This window comes from Pempheris klunzingeri, chromosome 15 (assembly GCF_042242105.1).
Source record: "Pempheris klunzingeri isolate RE-2024b chromosome 15, fPemKlu1.hap1, whole genome shotgun sequence".
Lineage (NCBI taxonomy): Eukaryota > Metazoa > Chordata > Actinopteri > Acropomatiformes > Pempheridae > Pempheris > Pempheris klunzingeri.
In genome coordinates, this window is record NC_092026.1 from 2,306,686 (window position 1) to 2,327,984 (window position 21,299).

The 21,299-nt window shown below is 43.8% G+C and overlaps 1 protein-coding gene across 1 annotated transcript in view; it reads left to right on the top strand.

Moving 5' to 3' along the window:
• Positions 1-7,648: 7,648 nt before the first annotated feature.
• myo10 (myosin X) overlaps positions 7,649-21,299 on the top strand; it is a 108,896-nt gene continuing 95,245 nt past the window's right edge. The window contains exon 1 of the mRNA XM_070844618.1: positions 7,649-7,704. Within this exon, the coding sequence (XP_070700719.1) occupies positions 7,684-7,704 (21 nt within the window). The 5' untranslated portion in view covers positions 7,649-7,683. The remainder of the gene's footprint in view (positions 7,705-21,299) is intronic.

A 21,299-nucleotide genomic window follows, 5' to 3' on the forward strand; every position in this document is an offset into this window, starting at 1 on the left:
CCATTCATTTAGCATTAGCATTTAGCATCCTAAAGAGAGGTTCTCTGAAGGCGTAGATACGACCAGCAGAGGTGTTTTTCTCTGTAATCTATCTGAACATAGTGAGAAATGACACTTAGTGTACATGTTGATTACCTGGTACGTGTTTATGTGTTTATGGTACGGCTGCTGGCTGAGTTGGCTCTGTGTATGACCTCATCTCATACGCACAAATGAACCAAAACAAGTTAATAGGAATGAATTTGAATGTCGTGTGCACGAAACAGCATTTTGAGTGCTCAGTGTAGTAAAACATATTATTTTCTTTGGTCCCTCTGGAGCTCCTAGCTAACCTACAAAGTGTTTTAAGCTTTTCCAGGGCTCAGCTTCAAAACCTTTTTGTGCCCGTATATTCCTGTAGTTTGAACTCTGACTGGACCGTATTCACACCCTCTGCTTTCCTATAGGACACAATGAAGTACTGATGCCATCTATTAGTTTTTTTATTGCATTAATTCAGGAAGACTAGTGGTGATACTATGATCTGATATGAGACAGAGATTATAACACATTTAACTCATCACTTTTCCTTCTTCACAGCTTCAGTTGTTGTTAACTTACACGAAAGTCTGCAATCTAACGTTACATTACTATGACTTGAACAAATATGAAGGGTAGCTCAGTTGTATCTAGAGATGTCCTGACAGCTTCAGCTATGATGACTCTGGCTCTGTTCGCCCCGACTGATTAATGATTATGAGATTATTCACTTTTCCCACTCACTGTTTCCACTGTTTCCTACTTCACGTGGTGTTTGTGGTGTTTCTCTGATTCACTGAGGGGTTAATAGTAATAACTGGGCTTGTCTCTTCCTGCCCACACTGAAAGACTCTGCTGCGTCATCATTTGTCGGTAAGTGGTTAAGATTAACTTTTAGCCTTCAGTAATCACAGGGAGCTGAAGACAGGCCTGACTGAGAGTAATTATCAAGCTCCCTCCCTCCCTCTCTCTCGCTCTCTCTCTCTCTCCTCGTCCTTCATCCTTTGAGACTTTCAGGAGTCTTCGGTGGGGGGCAGGGGGTCCAGATGATTAAAGATGGGCTCTGTAGAGGTTGTTACTGAGGCAGAAGAACATTTTAAATTTCATATGTCATCATGAGCCTCCACAAAAGTATCTTGGGATGTTTGTGATTTTACATTGAAGCAGCATTAACTGGGCAGATCATGTGAAAAGTCTTTTTTTTGGTAAGACTCAACACTTTCGCTGTCTGTCTAAGTTAGTGACAGTGAAGTTAATTGACATCATTAATAACAAAAGTGATCAATAAACATTAAAGCTGGCTTTATACTTGACACAGGGGGTTAACAGCAGTCCCACCATGGATGGGCTTCCTCCAGGGCAGGTTTGATAGAGATGCCGTGCATCTATATCACCATCTGCCGTCACTGAATCGTAGACTACTGCTGTTTCTTTTACTGTGAAGGAGCACAATGACTGCTGCAGTGAAAATGATGTGTATCACTAAGAAGGAGTCTTTCTTAATTTTTCTTAATGTTGTCTTCACACTCGACAATCTGCAGCAGCATCATGAACGTGTAGGAGAGAAGACAGACAACCCAAACCGACCACAAACGGTGCTTGCAGCCTCCACAGGACTTTTCTAGTTGCTTATAGATGGTGAGTCGACATCTTTTGAGGTACGCTGGCTTATTGTGAGGACATAATAGTTCATATTGTTCATTCTGTATGTGAGACACAAGCGCAGGCATTTCAGTCTTCAGTCTTTATACCTGAATATTCAGTGTGGATGATGATTAGTGATGATCATATGATGCTCATTGTTCGGTTGCTGCTGTTGAAATCATTGAAAATCTGGTCATTTTGGTGTAAGTGACAGTTTAAGTGACATAACTGATAAAAGTTACATTACCTGGCTCTCCATCCCCTCCTTGTACCTCCAGGTGTTGTATGACCGCTGTGCATCATCGCCACTCCGGCTAGAGGAAGCCTTCTTTGGCTTTGACACTCAGCAGGAGTCTGTTATCGCACATCTTCAGCAGAGCTCTGAAACAGTCACAGGAAATGTTTGTCTTCCTCATCCTGTTTTGGGGCGTTTGGAGGTTTGGAGATTCTGGCAAAGAATCAAACAACAAGAGACAACTGGCTGCTGAAGTCCTCTGGTGCTTCTCGAGGATGAGACGGTCCCATCTTTAGTCATGCTGCTGCTTGGCCTCCTTCAAAGTGTTTGACCAGTTAGAGCTCTCATGACGGCACTGATAGGTTTGTCTTACAGCTGCCACAAGTCTTTTGTATGTAGTCTTCATCATACCACTGGAAATATTTGGTTTCTACATACACACTGACGTCTTTAAACCAAACTCTTGAGGGTTATGCAAGGAAAAAAAACATCAAACTACCTGAGAGAGAAAAACTTGTCAGAAGAAGATGAGGAAGACCACCAAGGAAAGCTGACATCATGGCTGAACAGAGACTAAACTGGGCTGAACTAAATCGCTTGTAGTGGCCATTTGTCACAAAACAAGTAGAGTCAAAGTGCCACTGGCCTCTGTGGGCGTGTGATTAATGCAGGCAGAAGAAATCCATTGTCCACTGAACATTTTAGCAGAATCACATGGTTTATTTTCTCAAACGAGCAGGCAGAGAAAAGAAGAACGAAGACATGCTGCCTCTCTTGAGCTGGTAAAAAGAAAACAAAACCCATAGACTCACCCAGATGCATGCTGGTCCGATACCTGCCTACCTACATATATCACTGCTTTAACTAATTTACAACAAACAAAGAGTTAGTTATGCAAAAAACTAAATACACTACTCACAATAAGTTAGGGATATTCAAACCTAAAATGCATTCTAACCTTTCCAGGTGAACTTAATGTGACCTTCTCTAAACCTTTGAATGCACATGTCCAACTGTTCAGTGTCTCAGTACTTTCTGCACCAGCTGCTGTTCTCTAACAAGAAGCTTCACAGCAACATTCACAACAGGTTTGATCCATGAATCCACCAATACATTTCCTGCTTCAGTTAGAATTGGTATTTAAACAGTCCTCCTCATCCTGCTGTTCACATTCTGACATCATGAGACCAAGACGACACCTAACAGTTGATCAGCAGCACCTCAACACTGGAGGCTTCAAACAGGAAGTCCTCAGACGGAGGTGTTCACTGAGCTTAGAGGGTCACAGAGTGTCATCAGGAGGTTGGAACAGTGATACAGAGACTGGAAGAGTCACAGAAAGGAGAGGAGTGGACGTCCTTTGGCCACATCCCAATTTATTGAGACACTGAACATGTTTTGTTGTGGTATACCTACCACTGTTGGTAGATTTTCTTTAAATAAATTGTTTAAGATGAAGAAAACTACCAGTGCATGCTTCTACTTAAATGCCCTACTTTCATGATATAATATCACTGTAGCATTCACTTTTTACAGTTTCCATATATTTCACCTGAAAGTCGAATATCCCTAACTTTTTGTGAGTAGCGTATGTTAAACAAGAAAATAATCAAAGTAAAATCTAATCTGAAAAAAGGAAACACCTAGAATAATCCAAAAAGAAACAGTATTACTTACTATTAGTACCAAAACTAAATACTAGAAAACAAATAGCACTCCTGACCTGAACTAAGGTGACCTAGAACATACTTAACCTGACTTTGTTAAACTAAACTAAACTAAACTGGCTCTAACCTGATCTCATGTTGTCTATAAATAATGTTACACAGTCAAACTTAACTTTCCTAAACTGAAACTTTCCTAAATTTTCATAAGAGCTGAAGAGAAAAAGTAGTTTTAACTTTGAGAATCAACTCAACTAACTGCAAGTTGTGGATCCTGTTGCTGACCAGTCATCAAACATCAATCAGCTTTACATTTCTGGATGTGTTTTATGTTCAATCTTCTGCTTTCCATTCATTTGTGACTCAGGTTTCACTTCTGAAAGCTGATTATTGCTCGAGTTCTGTATCCACCGCAGTGGATAAACATTCTTCATCACTGTTACGGTGTTGTTGATCATGTAAAGTGTGCGTGGTTGTGAAAAGTGTCTGGATAAGTAGAAACACAGGTGATGTTCAGCATCATGTGATGTTAAACATGTGTGATTCCTAGCAGCAGGCTAAAACATGCAGAGGTTACCTAACAGCTAAGTGGTTCAGCAGCTCCGCATCACTCAGCGGACGGATCAGTCGACCTCTCAGACTCAACACCTACATGTCAGCCCCCAAAAAGCCTTTACACCACAGGCTGAGACCAGAGGTGAAGCTGCATTCACGTTCTTGTGTGCAGGAAAAGGTGGGCTGGGCTCACTCGTCTCTCTAAAGCCAGTCCGACCCTGACTGAGGAATCCTCAGGGGCTTAAAGAGCATCGCTACGGGGAAGGAGCGTCACTTAACCTCTGTCAGCGGGCGGGAATCAGAGGTCAAGGGTCACCGAGGTGACATTGTCCAGACAGGTGACCTGTGGAGAGCGATAACGGACTGGATAACACCTCCGAGACGAACCAGCTGGGAGAAGTTAGTGGATCCAGAGAGCGTGAAGCCATGAAGACACCCAGTAACTTCAGGTATGGTCGACTTCCATCACCTGCACCTGTTTATTCATTTAGAGAAAAGCCATCAAAGTGATGAGCAGGTATTATTGTTTAGAATAATTCAGATTTACGTCCCACCTGCAGCCGATTTGCGTTGCTGCAATTTTTGTATTTGTTTTTTATTTTCCAGTAGGAACTGATTTGAGGATTTGCAGGTTAAAACTGTTTAAACTGGTTATAAACTGAGAGGTCGGGGTTTAATGGTTTAGTGTTTACTGGTTGGTGCCGACTCAACACATCCACCCTGGTTTGTAAATAAAGTTCACTACTTTAGTTTCCTCTTTACCGAATAGTTTGGATTATGAGACAATGAGTCAGACACACACACACACACACACACACACACACACACTGCTTAATATTCCTATTTGATTGCACAGCAGGACCAGACGTAGCTGTACTCTCCTCACTTAGAGTTTCAGGTAACCAGACTTCTGGGCCCAGCGTTGAACTGGATCTGTATATATGAAGTATGTATGATGAAGTGCATTTGTTCCAAGTTGGCCAAGTAACTCTCAAATTAGCGTGCAAGTCAGCGACCTGGAGACGTCCCAGCGCTCAGCTGCTCCCGGCCCGATGCCTGCACGGACTTCTTCCCAGCCTTTGATGAGCTGCTGATAGTCACAGGATTGCAAAACCACATGCAGCATGGTGGTTCTGGTGTTCACAGCGGGGCCCAGAGCGTCTGGATTCAAAGACTTCACAGTAACATCATCCGTCGCACCCCGGAGGCCTCCTGCGTCTCATGAGGCTGTGAAAAAAAAAAGACTGTTCTGAGGTCTGGATCGTCCAAACCGAGCCCCTCACACCTCCCTGCTCCTCTTTCTGCCTTTAGTAAGGAGAATGTGGACTGTGTGCTGTTGGGTGGACTGATGACAGCTCAGCAGCAGGGGGCACTAGACCGCAAATATAAGGATGGACGCCCCCCCCAGGGCCCAAACCAGCAGGGTCAGGGGTCATTCTGTGTGCAGAATAAGTCAAGAGGAAAACCACACACACACACTCCTATATTTGGATTAGCTGTGAAGGCTCAGTGTTGTTACCCTCCAGCAGAACGTCAATGTTTAACCCTTCGGCTCATTATCAGATCACACCGGCTGAAATGGTTTCCAGTACTGAGCCGGTCTCACAGAGTCTCAGGGAGTCTCAGAGAGTCTCAGGGAGTCTCAGAGAGTCTCAGAGAGTCTCAGAGAGAAACCGACGCTCCAGCTGCACCGTCACAGATGTGTGGTGTTCATCATCTCCTCGGTGGAACTGCTCCTGTTTGATTCAAGCTTTCCTCAGCGATCCAGAAGCTACTGGACAGTTATTGTGTCGCTGGAGTGTTCTGAGTAGAGCCGGCTCGTGGCATAGGGGGCGCTGCTGGAAGCCCTCAAAAAAACCAAACAATTAAAACAATAAATAAAATAAAATAAATAATAGTAATAATTTGCCCTTTCCTCGTGCTCTGTCTTGAAAATAAAAGATGAACAAATACAGAAAAAATAAACGACTTTTTATATTATAGTGTTTGAACATTGCACCTTTTTATTGTGGGAGCTGTCAGGACTTTCTAAATAAACCTGACCGCACAAAACCTGAACAGGAACTCTGGTTTTATTGATGTTATTTCATTTAATTATTTTCTATTGTTATTTTATGTTATTTTAGTGTGTGTGTGTTAGTTTGTGTGTATGTGTGTTTGATTAACAATTAAACCTTTAAGGTCTGTCATATGGCTGTTGTCCATTAATGAGGGGTGGGGGGGCGCCTGTAGATATCTGATTCAGCAGCTCGAGTGACAAACTGTCCACCTGAACAATTTATTCTATCAAGATAAAAACACGAGGAAACTCTGAAATCACACACTTCTGCCAGTTTTACATGTTCTCTGTGTTTCAAAACGTCATTTTAATTCTCGCTCTTGTTTTCCCTGAGCTTTCATTTGGTTTTTAAAGTCTGCGCTGCCTGAAACCCAGTGAGCAGCAGCAGCAGCAGAGATCGTTTTGTTTCACTCAGACATGAAAAGATGCAGATAAATAAATAAAACATAAAATTAAATATCTCTTCAATTCAATATTCTTCCACTAACTTTTCTCCTCAGCTTTCAGTTACATCACATGGTTCTCATTTGTAAATGGACTTCATGGCTCAACTCAATAATTTCATCCGTAGCACTATTATGAAAGCTGAGTAAACTCTCTCCCCCCAACATCCCCCGATGAAGGCCATGTGGGGGAAAAAAACTAGTAAGTGGACCTTGAGTTTTCTAAGGTCAAGGAACAACCTCCCATTTTCAGAAATAACAACGTCTCCAGTTTTCATAAATCAAAATGTGTTATATGATAAAACAATCTCACCACCAGGTGCATTTATCAGCTGTTCTGGAGCTTTCAAGCCCATCACTTGATCTTCATCAGCAGAGGGAGTTTGCACAGAGCTCATAAGCTTTTAAGGACTTCAAGTTCATGTTGGTGTAAAAGTTCAAATGTGAGTTTTCAGTTTCTCTTCAGGTCCCTTTAGCAGCTGTTGATGTTTTTATTCTCTCCTCTGAATCACACAGCAGTAGATCATCAGATCCCTTTAGATCTCCTCAGTGATCAGCTCCTGTCCGCTCACTGACAGCAGGAGGAGTCCGAGAGGCGGAGGAGGAGGAGGAGGAGGAGGTGGAGGTGTGGGGGCGGAGCTTCAGGATCATTGTCCCCCGGTGACTGACTGACTGAACGAGCGTCTCCAAACTTTCACCGGCGTCTCGTCCTCCCGCTTCTGCTGCACGTTTGGCTGCTGACCGACCGACCGACCGACCGACCGACCCCCGAACCGGACCGACCGGGGGCGCACAGAGCAGACTGGGCTCCGGAGGGGGGGGGGACAGGACCCCAAAGTTTGTGAAGGACTCTGCTGGAGGAGTTACCCATGAAACAAAGAGTCATTTTACTACTGTAGCTCCACACTGACTGACGGACTGTCCTCCATCCTGCAGGCGCTCAGGAGGAAGACCATGGACTGAAAGCCTCGGACGTGCTTCCTCTTTTTTTTGCTTGGGATCTCACTAACAACACATGAGTCGGATTGAGCAGAAACTCCTCGGGGATTAAACTAAAGGAGGGGAATGGACAACTTCTTCACGGAGGTAAGGAGGCTGCTGCAGGAGGTAGTGAGGGGGGGGGGGGGGGGGGCTCACTGCAACACTCTGTGGCTCCTATAATAAACTTTAGGATACTGGACACAGTCTGTGAAGCATCTGAGCTGCAGGCCAGGACCTTGTAGGACTATTATTATTTCTAATACTAGAACTCCTGAGGATGAACTGACCGCTGAGTGGTTGTTGTAAGATAGAAGAATATGGAAATGAAATGTGGTGAAACACAGTAAAGCACCAGGAGGTCAACACACACTCACTACTAGGACTTCCTATTTGAATATCATAGAGTTTTTACAGGAGCAGGGGTGTCATAAAGTACCTCAGACTCCAGTAATGAGGACTTTAGAGCCACACACACATGGCAGGCTCCTGTAGGAACATCCCTAGGTGTATCATGGGGGCCGTTGTGCTGGTTGGACGGGGTCCCACTGGATCTGTGGTATTTCCGCACCTCTTTTCTCGTTTCCTCCAAGAAAAAAAAAACCGTCCTGTAAAGCTATTAATAGAAGTCTGAACCAGCTTCCCACTGGGAGCGTCTGATTGGCCGGCCGGCCGCACGCAGACCTTTACTGAATGACTGAATAATTACAGACAGTTTGGAGGAATTGATGCTGCAACACTTCCAGCTGTTGAATCCTTGAGGTGGTGAAGCACAACTCCTCATGCACGCCTTGTGTCCTTCATGCTGCCTGCTCTTCCTGAAGTTGTCTAAACTATTTCAAGTTCAAACTCAGCTGTTTGGTCATAAAGCAACAGAAAAAAAAACCCATGGACCTTTTTATAGAAAAGCAGGTCTTCGTGCTTTCATCTCGCTGAAAACATCCCGTCATCGTATAAAGAAGTGAAACAGTTCAGACTAAACTATAATCTGAAGCTTGAGGAGTTCAGAGTGCTAAACATCTTGTTGTCTGCTGTCTTTGGTCTTTTGGGGTCGTAAAACAAAATATCTTTGGGTTTTGGACTGTCGGTTTGACAAAGCAGGAATCTGAAGTGTGGGCTGGAGGGAATGGTGAAGGATTGACTGATTTTGAAGTTGTATGAGAGAAGAGTGATCTCTGTGATCTCTGGCTGGTGATCCTGTTTCATCTTTAATAGGAGAGCATGTAACTGTAGTTTGACAAGATCACGTCATCGTGTAAATGTGTAAAACCAGCTTGATACAAACTCAAGTTCTCTTGGTTCAGGTGTTAATCAGCCGCTCCTCAGTCTGTCAGCTGCTTGTAAATCCTCCACTAGCTGTGACTCACTGCTAATAAGGACTCATTGTGGTTGATTTACGATATCGGTATCCACACCTCTCTGTGATGACGTCTGCCAGGTAACGGCAGCAACACCTGAGTCATCCCTGAATGCTTTTCCTGCTTTTCTTTTTGACTCTCCGGGCCTACAGCGCCTGTCAATTTTAAAAACCGGTTTCCCTTCAGGTGGTGGTGGTGGTGGTGTCACGGTTAGACAGCTGAACAGTTACAGCAGCACTCTGCTTCCTGGTTGACAGAGTTCCTGCTCTCTCATTGGTTGTTGTGCACTTTCAAAATCCAGCGGTGTTTTCAGCGGTATGAGGGGCCAAAGGTCATGAGACTCTCTGAGCTCATAGGCGCTTGTGAGAGAGTTCAGGCTGAGTAAAACAAACACTCAGAGGTGTTTTTTTTTCCCCCTGCAGTGGAGTTGTGCCGGTCTCATGACGGCTGTACGGTACATATGGCTGTGGAGTTCTCCCTGGATGTCTCCGAGAGAGAGAGGGGGGGAATATTTGTGAGTGCCAGAAGCAGGCAGCCGTGCACAATAGTCTCAAATATCGGCCTGCCTGCCTTTATATCTGCCAGCTAATCGCAGCTGAAACAAAGAGGCCAGTCTTTAAGGAAAAGGGCATTTGACAAGGAAGCAAACCAGCTTCCAGCAAACCAGTTAGAGCAGAGAGGAATCTGAGTGTTTCATATTTATACTGAAGGCTGAAGGTTAGATGAGGGACCCTCAGTGACCGAGGCTGGACAAAGACTTTCTGTTGATGAAGACCATCCTCTCATTGTGAGAAGATAACTGCTTACCTGCCTCAGTGAAGTCAGATTCACAAAGCATCATGGGTACATTTTGTCTCTGGTTTGTTGGACGTGTTGTTTCGATGCTCTCACCTGTTTTAGGTCTCGTACTGATTCTGACCAGAGCAGTTCTGTAAAACACAGATATTTAGGCTTAAATCCTGATTTTCAGGTTTAATCCTGAATTTTTGTGTTTAACCTTGAAGCTTGGCTCATCTGGAGTGTTTTGGTGTCTTTATTACTTTTATTAATGAAAATCCATATTTTTTTTGTTTTAAAAATCAAGTAAAACCCTAAAAATTTTGGGGTTTTTTTAGGTTTAATCAAGACTTTTCAGTTTCATTTCAGAAACTGTATGTTTTACTAAATTCTTTGCATTAAATCCTGGATTTAATACCATATGTTTGTGCTTTATAAGGCGTTGCACTTTGAGGTTGTACAATATTTGTTTTTTCTTTATGAATTCCTGGTGTCGGGTGTCAGAGTTCATGGAAACAGTTAAACTTACAAACCGAATTGTGGACTGAGTCGTGTAAACACAGCCAGTGTGAAACACAATGGTCTCAGAGAGTGTGTTACCTTCAGCACTGACTGTTGAGGAAAAACCTTGTCACTAATATCCCATCACTTAAAACAACATTTGAGCATTTTTATCATGATCCACCGAGTTCTCAAACTCTTTGACGAGTGCAGGAGTTCACAGAGGGTTTTTCCAGCAGCCTCACTTAAACCGACTGTTGTGCTGAAGAGATCCAGCGCAGCACGCTGACCCAAACCATAGAGACATGAATGTGTTGACAATGACACATCCTCCAGCAGAAGGTTTCACATCTCTAATTACTGAGCTGCAGCCAAAACTGTCTGGACCAAAGTCATTCCAGGGACTAAAAATAGTCCGACCGCACATTCAAACGGCAGATTTCCATTTTCTGTCCAGTCAGAATCACTTCATGTCCTGTCTGCCGGGTTTAAGTGTGATGTCGAGAAGAGCTGCCAAACACACGGCACCTTATTTAAAGAGTCAAAGCAGAGCTTTAAGATTTAAGCTGCTGATAGTTGCTGATAATTCTACAGAACTGTCATCATGATAATTATAATGAATATCAACACTTGATCTTTCCCATTTCTACGAACACTGACCTTCCAAAGCCCCAAACCTATTCTGTACTTTTGTATCTTACAGTTTTTATGTGAAGAATTTCCCACCACAGAGCGGAAAAACCTCCTAAACTGTATTTTGAAACAGTAAAATTCTCCACTGAAACTAACACCAGCAGCTGTTCCAGGCAGGACGAGGCAGGTTTCTTATAGTCAGGTTTTTTTTTTGTTTTACAGATTGGCAGCCTCGAGCTGCACAGGAAAATAATCATGGTCTCCCGGTCGGTGGGCGCCACTGATTGGCCAATATCCAGTTTTATTATATTCAATGAACGGGCAGCAGCGAGGCAGCCGGACCTGCAGTGTGTGTGTGTGTGTGTGTGTGTCTTTGTGTGTGTGTTGACACAGTGCAGTCAGGCTGTTGAGCCTGACAGGACGGTTACAGCGCTTGTTTTTTATTTGAACTGGCGGGCGTGTTGCGAGGTAGACTTCACCTGTCCACCAATCAGAGAGCAGGCTCGCCTCAGGTGTGGGCTCGTGGTGATCGCTGTGTTAGTTCAGACAAATATATTCTGCAGCAGCATTCAGCAGAGTGCTTCACAGCATCAGGTACCAAAGAAGTGGAGCAGATCAGTAAAAACAGAGATGGTGCCATTCACAATCAATATAAAATCATAGTTTTCCATGTTCCAGCTTCTTAAATGTGACATTTTGTGTTGATAAATGTGGTAACGTGGTTGCAGATTGAATATCTTTGGGCTTTAAGCTGTTGGTCAGAGATAAGAAATCTAAAGGTGCCACCTTTAATTCTGGGACATTGTTTCACCAACCAAAAAAAGACCACAATGGCTGCACAAGTTAATGTCAACAGGCTTTTAGACTTTCTGCCCTGAAATTTAATGACATTTGGGTAAAAAAGGAACCGAACAGAGAAGAGAAAGTAGCTGTTTAGTGAGCAAGTAGCACTAAGCAGGAAAACACTCTGAATTTGGGTGAACTGATCCTTTAAGGCTGTGATCACACTTTGTACTAACATGGATTTTAGAATTTTGTCAATTCAAGCGTGTGTTTTGTCGCAGTATGTCAGAAATCCATGTCTCCGTATACTGGTGAGAGTATCATAGTTTAGAAACGCTGGCAGTTGGCAGGGCCGTGCTGGTCGACCCGGTACGGCGGCTGCAGCTCCGGCAGGCTGAGCTCAGTGTTGGCGATGAGCTGTGAGAAGTTTGAACTCTGCCGAGAGCTTCTGCCTCATGTTAATAATAAAATCACACCGTTATACTTCCAGCATGTGCCTGTAAGAATCTGATTTCTGCACCCGTTGGCCCAGTTTTCTAGATTGTAAACCAGTCCTGAAGCTTCTGAAGCTTTCAGACATTTCTTTTCCTTCTCCCCCCCCCCCCTGAAAGCCTCAGTGTCTGCATTTCCCATTAAACCCATAAAAAGTAACCGCCCAATCATAGACGTTAATAGCTTCACCACAACAAACAAAGGCCCTACCCATTTTAAATTGCTCCATTTTAATGACGACTTCAACCATACAATCGCACTGCTGTGTCAGAGCGTCCGCCTGCCCCCCCCCCCCGTGTGTCTCCCTGGCTTGTTTAAAGCTGAAACCCGACACCTGTGGAGCGGCCAGAAGGAACTGAGAGGAATTTGAACAGCTTGCAGATTTGTCGTTTTGTGCACTGCGGACGCTCCTCGTTGTCTCTGGAGGACAACTGTGTTGAACGTACAGCTGAGGAGCTCAGGAGCTCCTTCAGGTCGCCTGATCCATCTCGCTTTAGCAGAGAGAAAGTCAAAAGAAGGCAAAAACTGTAGGAGACTAGTAAAAGCCAAAATTAGAATATATATATACACATATATGGGCAAAAGTATGCAGACGAGGTTTAAAGGCTCACTCTTTACTTTAGGAACTTGACACAAAGAGAGGGGAAGAAGAGATTAGTCTGAGGAATATTCTCACCTATAGTATCATTGCATGCTGTAGCATTAAGGTTCGTCCCTGCTGAAACTAAAAGGCCACAAAGTGTAAGTGAGTACATTTGGAGCCGGAGCTGTGAAAACTGAAACTTCTAATTAAGTTAATAACTAAATAATTTCTCTCCAGAGCCGCCTGTAGGGAGCCGGGGTCTTATTTGTCATGTCATTTTAATGTTGAGTGAAAAAAGAAAAGAAAATGAAGACACGCAGCGAGCCAGTGGAGCTTGGCTGCCGGCCTGGTGAGGCCTTTTAACGCTGAAATAACACCTTCTCGGGCAGGCAGACACTCTGGATGTGAGCCAGAGCCGCCTGCACTTCTTAAACTGGTTCCACTGCTCTCAACCGACTGCACGAGGGGCAGAGGGACAACTGTGACTGTGGGAAATCAAACAACGTCTCAGTAGTTCCAGACCCAGACAGGAAACCTATTTCATTTCATGGCTGCGGTGGAGAATGCGTACAAACATACTGATTTAGATTTATCGTTTTAATAGCCTGGTGGTGAGACATTAAGTAAACTTAAAGCATCCACCCTGCAGAAGTGTCCATGAGCAAGTTGTCTGTTGCTGAACTCCGACCTTTTAGCAGAGCAGGGAGAGGGGAAAACCTCCCATAGTGCAGGGTCGACAGCATCTCTCCCATTGCTGATGAATGTTAAGAAGCATTTCAAGATAACGGGTCAGTCAGTCACAGTGTATAGACAGACTTTTAACCTTTTAATGTGATGAAATATTATAATCTGTTCACCCAGTTTGTCTCAGAGAGTGATCTCAGTTCAATACCACCTTAAACTGCATCCATCCACATGAAGCTGAGCCCTCCCCTCTCTAAAACTGGTCATTCTAACCCTGGTGATGGTAGGCTTTACTGCAGGACAGCTGAATGGCAGCTGATTGTAAGCAGAATCATGGAAGGCTCAGAGTTGGCCGTGGAGGGGAACGGGTTGGTTGTTTATCAAGGCAGCAAACCGATAAACCACAGAAAACAACTCAGCAGCGTTTGACTGCTGGTCTGTTGTGAATTTCCTGACGGACCTTCTAGCTTCAATATTTCGTGCAGACCTCCTCGATGTCCTGCTGGGATGTCGTGGAGCATCACACGACACAGAGCCATAAACAGCCGTCCAAACTTTACCAGACTTACCGAGCTGCAGGCACCAACATGGCCGACTCTGTGGGACCAGATCGCTGTCGAGGGATTAGTGCTTTAAAGATAAGACATTTCTGACTCGATCTCCAAAGTGCTCCACAACACTGTCCTACAGGTTCTCCCACATCTGCTTCTTGTCTCAGTTTGTAGGTTAATCCATGATTTAGGTGCCACAATAGCAGCCTTGTTGTGCATGTGGGTCTGCGTTATTGTGATGAGGAGGTCAGCCATTGTGTCGCTGATCTCACACTTATGTTTTGACTGCTAACACAGTTTGAGGATTACGATTGCAGGTTTAGCATTAAAATTGTCCTCATATGCTTTTATTTTAATTTCAGAAAATGTGCAATCTTCTTAACCTGTTTAAAGTCTCTCAAAGCTGCAGCTCTTTAACAAAGCATATGCAAAAGAAGTTACATACATTTGTCTGAAGCAAAAACATCAAGGAACACCAACAATAGCTAAAAAACTGCTAGAAATTCAGCCATGATGTGAAAATGGACGGCCAGTTGTTTAAACAGGACTCCGCTGCCTTCGCCTTCAGTCATCAGTGGTTACTTTGCTGTATACAACGGTGATAGCACACCAAAGACATTACCAGCATTATAAACAATTGACGATATTAAATAAGTTGATCGCACTTTATGTTAAGTTTTCATGCAATTGTCCAAAAGCTTCTCAAATTAAATTATCTTTTGACCTTTTTGACTAAAACTCAACTAAATCTGACGAGAATCAAAAGAAGTCAGACTCTAGTAAATGTCCCAAAAAGTGAAAAACAGGAGCCAAATGCACCGACACTGTCCTCAATGTAAAAGAAATGAATCTAAATAGGAAAAACCAGAATTTAAAACTCCACTTCCCACTTTTAAAGAGCCTGACTATCATTTCGTCCTGCATGAGTGACGTGTGTTAAGACCGAAGCTTCAGCAGCGACAGTAAAACATTTGGTGCTCATGTCTCTTTTTCCTTCTTTTACTTTAGTGTCTCCCTCCATCCGAGCCTTTGTTTCTTCCTCCCCGGTCCCTCACCTTCCTCTTCCTCTCCCTCTGCTCTCTCCTGCTCTGTCGCTCCTCCTCAGGCTCTCTTTAAAGCCTGCACTTCCTGCCGGATGGCTCGAGACATTCCTCTGGATCCTTACACTTCCTAACCTCTCGCTCCCTCCAACTCCTTCCACGTGTGTCCGAACAGAACATGCTCTGCAGAAGGCCGTGTTCCACCCTCTGTGATTATATCTGTCCCTTATCTTTGTGCCGTAACCAAGGCCTTTAAATAAACAACAACCTGCTGCAGCGTAGAGGAGTGATGCACCTGCACCCAGAGAGGCTGCACTTTAGGTGCCTGAAGATATCTTTGTGTCACCTCCACTAAGTGTGGAACACAGTGTTTCTGGGTGTGCAGGCCTGAAATAAAGGGGTTTGTTTATAAGATACGATCAGTTTGTTCATAACTCTTTGCAGCCAAGCCACCTAATGAGTATCTGTGTCTTTATAAGTTCTCAAACTTCTCACAAGCTACTGAAGTCACACAGCCAAACAAGCTTTCTCTGTTTATATGTCATTAAACATGTCTGGAGATCTTTACGCTCCACTCTCTAGCTTTTTCTGAGACATTTTCAACCGTAGGTCACTGTGTTCGTCATAGGGGCCGTTTGTTTGTTAACACACGACCTAAAGACTTCAGTCATGTGCTTCAGGATTCAGTTATGTTGCGTCACAGATTTGGAAGAAGGCGCTAGGGGACTTTGAGATAAGATTATTTTGGCAGCCAGTGTAGAGGTGAAGTCATAGTCAGGTGAGTGTGATCACTCAGGTAGAAAGTGTGTGTAGGTGAAGATGCAGCACAGGACCCGACCTGCTGTCGTACTGTGTAATAAAGCAGAAACTCCATTAAGATAATGTTAAAATCCGTCAGTCCTGCTGCATGTATTGTGTCTACATATCTGCCCTCCACGTCATCCTCACCGTGCGGCGCTGCAGCAGCACGGGAACCTTTACGCTGCTGCACGAGAGGTCATTTGTTGGTTCGGTGGCTGCAGAGGCAATCCGTCAAAATCTAGTAAGATAAGTTGAAGTCTGAGATGCTCTCCTGACACTAATCCCTCAGTGTCCTGCTGAGTCGTGGATCCCCGCTGCTGAAATGCTCAATTAAAACCAGGAAGGAGGTTTCTCTGCTGCAGAGGGCAGCTGAAGAAAGACTGCTGCTGAATCTGTGTCCTTTTAGGCCAAGATTCAGGAAAGACTTTTATTTCTAGTGTTTGTTAGTGTGCAAGGTTTTAATCCTGTATCTGTTATTCTTTCTTAGATTTCTTTATCTGGAAATGATAATAAGAACAGCTATTAAAAGTTAAAGTAATAAAACCTATTGTATAAATGACACTAGAAGAAGTCAGAGTGAGGGTGTGTTCATGATTTTTAACGTCACTTAAATTATTTTAACGATAAGTAATCATTTTAATTTTTCATTTACAAAATAAAAATAGTAAGAAAAAAGAGCTTCTCAGAGAACAAAAGTATCTCAAACTTCCTCCTGTGTCAGACTAATGATCTGGAAACCCAATAATACATTTTAGCTAAAAAAAAAGATGATTTAATCAACATTGTTTGCAAATCATTTTACATGTGTTGGTTGACTAATTGTTTCAGGCACTGATGTCACACATGAAACCAATACAGGTGAGAAGAACATGGTAGTAATGAGGATAAAAGAAAGGCAGCGGTGTGGATTCATCAGTCTGTCCTGTCGTACAGGTTTCACCAGGATCTGAGCTGCTTGTTCCCACCTGCACATATTAGGTTTGTTTTCTGTCCCATCTGTCGTAGTGAGCCAGAGAAACGTCCACCTGATAAAAGTACATAATTGATTTGTGAGGTTGTTTTGTACTTTGGTTTGTACAGTGATGTGTTAATGTGATTTATGATTCCCACACACCTGAGGGCGGTTTTTGCTTGTCACATAGTGTTGTATAACACACACACACACACACACGGCCCACAAAACAACCACCCCGAAGAATCACCTGGCCACAAAACACTGTGGTAACTTAATGGAAGCGCCTGCAGGAATGATGCCGTTCTCCTTTTCTGTTCCCCAGAGTGGCAGAACAGAAGCGTACGTCTAAAGGCAGGTGAGCCTCAGTCGTACTGCCCAATCTGTCCCGATCCAACCATAGATTTTTATTATTAGAAGGAGGAAGTCAGTCAAGGAGGTCATGTTTTCAGTCTGGATTTGTCAGCAGGATTACAGAAAAACCACTGGCCTGACTTTAATGAAGCCTGGTGGATGTGTGCATCGTGGATCAAGGAAGAACTCAACACATCGACCAAACTGTAACACCGTTGTTCACGGCAAAGTGAATGCAGAGAGTGGTTGGGCTTTAACTCCACATACAAGCCATTTGTGTTATCATGTAACTATAGCACAGCTGATCCAGATGATAATTCCAGTTGGAGAATTCCCCATCTTGAGTTAATGACGCCTCCCCACTGCCCTGCTCCTCAGATTCTCGTTATCCCCCATCAGACTCATCAGGTTCCTCCTTAGCATTAAAGGACAAATTGTGATGACTGGAAGAGGCAAATTGTGGGAAAAGATGTGTAGCTTGCACTTGGAATTAGCAGGTATCAGGACTCTTAGTAGAGAAAGATTGTGCTCATTGGAAGTTAAAAGTGCAGCATTTATTGTCTCCGATACAAACAGTTCTGTTTCTGATCAGATCTGAAAGGAGGAGGAGGAGGAGGAGGGTTATCTGATCCTAGACTCTGTGTTGACAGCCGCTTCCTGGAAATCCCCGTCCACACAAACACACAACATAACACGACACAAGTGCAGGCTAGGCACGACCCCAAAAAAACCAAACATCCACTTCCAGTAATTAGCTCCTTCTCATGCGATCCTGTTACCTTGAGAGAGTGCAGGTCTGCCACGCTAAGGGCTCCTCTGAGTAAAGACAAGCTGGAAAGTTGGGCCATTATCACTTTTAATGGACGTGATTGATTTTTCTATGCAGCACGGAGCCAAAAAGGCAATCAAAGAGTATCTTCTCTCTTCAGACGTCCACAGTTTGACTCCCGGAGTCCATTAAGAGTTACTGCAGTTTGAACCATCAAGATGGCTTTTGGAATTACATGGGAGGTGGGAAGCAAGTCCTGCTAGTATTTTAATGCTAATATTATAGTTTTAACTCCTCTGCACCCACAGCGACACTGTAGTTATAACTGCTGTCGGTTAGAAATTCAGACCAAAGTTTTGAGCTTTTCAAGGTTTTGGGGAAACAGTCTTACTTGTGGATATAATCATGTTGGGACATTAGATTAGAAGCTCAGTCACAACCAAAAACAGTAGCTGCTGTCACACGATCTTCATCAGTGGATACCATTTTGTCTTGGGATTGTAGATTGCTCAGTTTCCATGTTTTGTCTTGTTTTATTAGTTCTCTGTAAAGAGATCTTTGTCAGCCTGCATGGTTCATTGTTTCCATCATGTTGTCATCCATTTCTAGCTCAGCTGATAAGAAGACATTAAAATCCCCCAAACTGAGGAATTTCCCTCAGCTGTGAAAATGCAGGACGGATTGATGCTGGAATTGAGTACTTTTGGTGGTTTCTTGCGTGTCTTCCACCACCGAACAGCCTGAAACACAATCTAATCTGTCATTTCCATCCTTGAAATACCTTCACAAGTGACTAATGTGGATAAACTCATCCATCAAACGCTGTGCTTTGTTATCCTGAGAGTGAATCCTTGTCTATGATGAGTAAGAGGTGACGTCCTTTTGTTTTACCAGTAAGTGAGCAGTTGAATCAACCAGTAGACGTGCCTCAGTTGCTCTGAACAAAACCTGCATTGGATGAGCCACAGCTCTTAATGAAGGGCTCATGTTCGTTCTCCGCTGAGAGAAGATGTCCAACCAGTGTGTGGATGCTTCATCATGACAGTTAGGTCTAATGTCAACAGGAGATGAATTCGGAGGGTTAAAGAGAGCGAGGTGGAGCTCCGAACATTGTTTCCTGACCGGCTGAACCTCGGCCTGAATGTACAAAGTGGTCCAAACTGAGGCTGCAGAGCTTCTCATGTTTTCTCAGTTAAAACTGGGTTTGGCTGAAAGGTGAAAGTTATTGTAAATGGACTGTACTTGAGCGTCTCTCGGCTTTTTGACCACTCGCAGCACTCGAACCAAACTGTTGTCAGTATGGCGTTGTGTTGTCTTAGCTCTGATTTACAGTGACGCTGTTATTGGGCATCATTTAGTCATCTGGCCCGTTGTCGTCCCTCTCTGGTGTGAGGAATGTTGACGGATGAATAAACGGCTTGTTTTTATTGGGTTTCTGGTTCAAACTCTGGATGCCTTCAGCCCGATTCCCTTAACTCACCAAAAATGTGGCATGACTTCCTGGGATGTTACGCAGGATCTTCCCAAGACTGAGACCTCCACGTCAACACGCCTCTGATGAGCAAGACTCATGAACTGTTTTAGTAGCAAAGACATCACGTCTGACCTCTCTTTTGAAACTAAACCATTCTGTGAGTCCCAGAGGACAGTTTCCTCATTACGCTGTATGAAATATGGTGTTGTAAACGCTCTTTTGGGTTCTTCTCTGATTGAATAGACCCTTCAAGTTTGTTTACACATGCGCTGCAGAGTAATTCTCCTCTCGTTCCACTCTCGCCTCGACACTTAACCCCGTTCTTAAACGGCCAAGCCACCAGACTTATTAGATAGTCTTTGGGAGTGCACTCAGTGACTTGACACTTTTCCAAAAAAAGCCATAAAGTCATTAGAGGAAGTTAAAAGCTCTGAGGGTTGAAGCGTGTCCCAGGACCAGGCCTTTCTCACACTGAACGGAGCGAACAGCCCGAGACCGAACAAACAAGGTTATCTCTGCAGCTTAGTGGGTCGAGCTGCTTCAAAGGGATTCTATACGTCGTTTCCCCAACTCAGATCAGTCTCAGATGGAGGTAGTTCAGAAATTAAAGGCAGAACAGGAAAATGTAGGTCAATGAGGGCTGAACCCGATAAGAGGAAAACCTCATTTTGATAAAATGTAGGGCAAAGTTAGCTGGACAGCTGAACGACTAGAAAACAAAGAAAAGTTGATGAAACTATGACTTTTACTGGATCCGATGTACTTACTCCATGAAAGGTGTTTCTTACGCAGACGATGTGCTGATTTTTAATGTTTTTTGGCACTTTGAGAAACACCTTTTCCTTTTGTGCACCAAGGATTTAACGCTTTAATGTTCACTAACGTCAGTGACTAAGGTTACAGGAAATTGCTGCTGCTTCACAATAAAACTTTACCTGTGGTCGGCCAGTGGAGAGCTGTAACTGTGAGTCGGGGTCAGGAGGTGCTACGTTTGTACTAACAGATGCAGATTTCATTACAGCTCTGAGCAGAGAGGTGGAGAAAATGATTTGACCTCGGCAGTAATGTTGCCTGATGGAATTTCCTGTGATTGCTTCTTAATAAAAGCCTCCCTGTGTTTTCCCAGTTCAATGCTTTTACTGTGAAGCAGCAGCAATAGGAAATGTTTGGTTTGCCATATCGGTAACCGAGTAACTGCTCTAATACGGCATTAGGAGAGTCCGCAGGAAGAAGTGATGCTGATGTTAATTAGATCAAATTCCTTGTGAATATAGGCAAGTTGAATTCCGTGCAGGAATGGCGGACCCCGCCACTGACAATGACAGGTATTACATAGAGAGATGATTAAACAATGTAAATCACTGTTGCTTAAAAACAAATCTGACCATAAATAGTATTGAAAGTTGGGTTTTGATTTTAATTTTATGAAAATCACATGGATTATATATTGAAACAGCCCAACCCTCCTCCAGTGTATCACCACTTTCCCCACCTTTTGAATGGCTGCAGTATTTTCAGGTCACGTTGAGCTACTTGGTGCAGCCACACAGTGTGTTTCTCAGGGTAAAACTGCCTCTTTTTTCAGTGTAACAAGGCGTCTGTTGTTTGTCCCAGAAGAAAGGCAGAAAGGGGAAGACAGTATTTATATTCTGCCCCTTCCCTGTGCTACGAGTCTGCAAAATCAACACCAGGCGACCACAGCTGGGCAACACATGGCAGCTCTGGCCTCAGCTGCCAGCCTGGAACATACACACACACATACACACACATACACACACACACACACACACACTCCAAGTACACCTCCTCAAAGCTCACTTAATGCATGTCAGTCTGTGCGCACACTTTTTTACCACTCCTGCGTTCACACACTTGTACAAACAATGTGTTAAACATGCATTAACAGTCTCCCATACACACGACTGTCATGCACACGCACACACACACACAC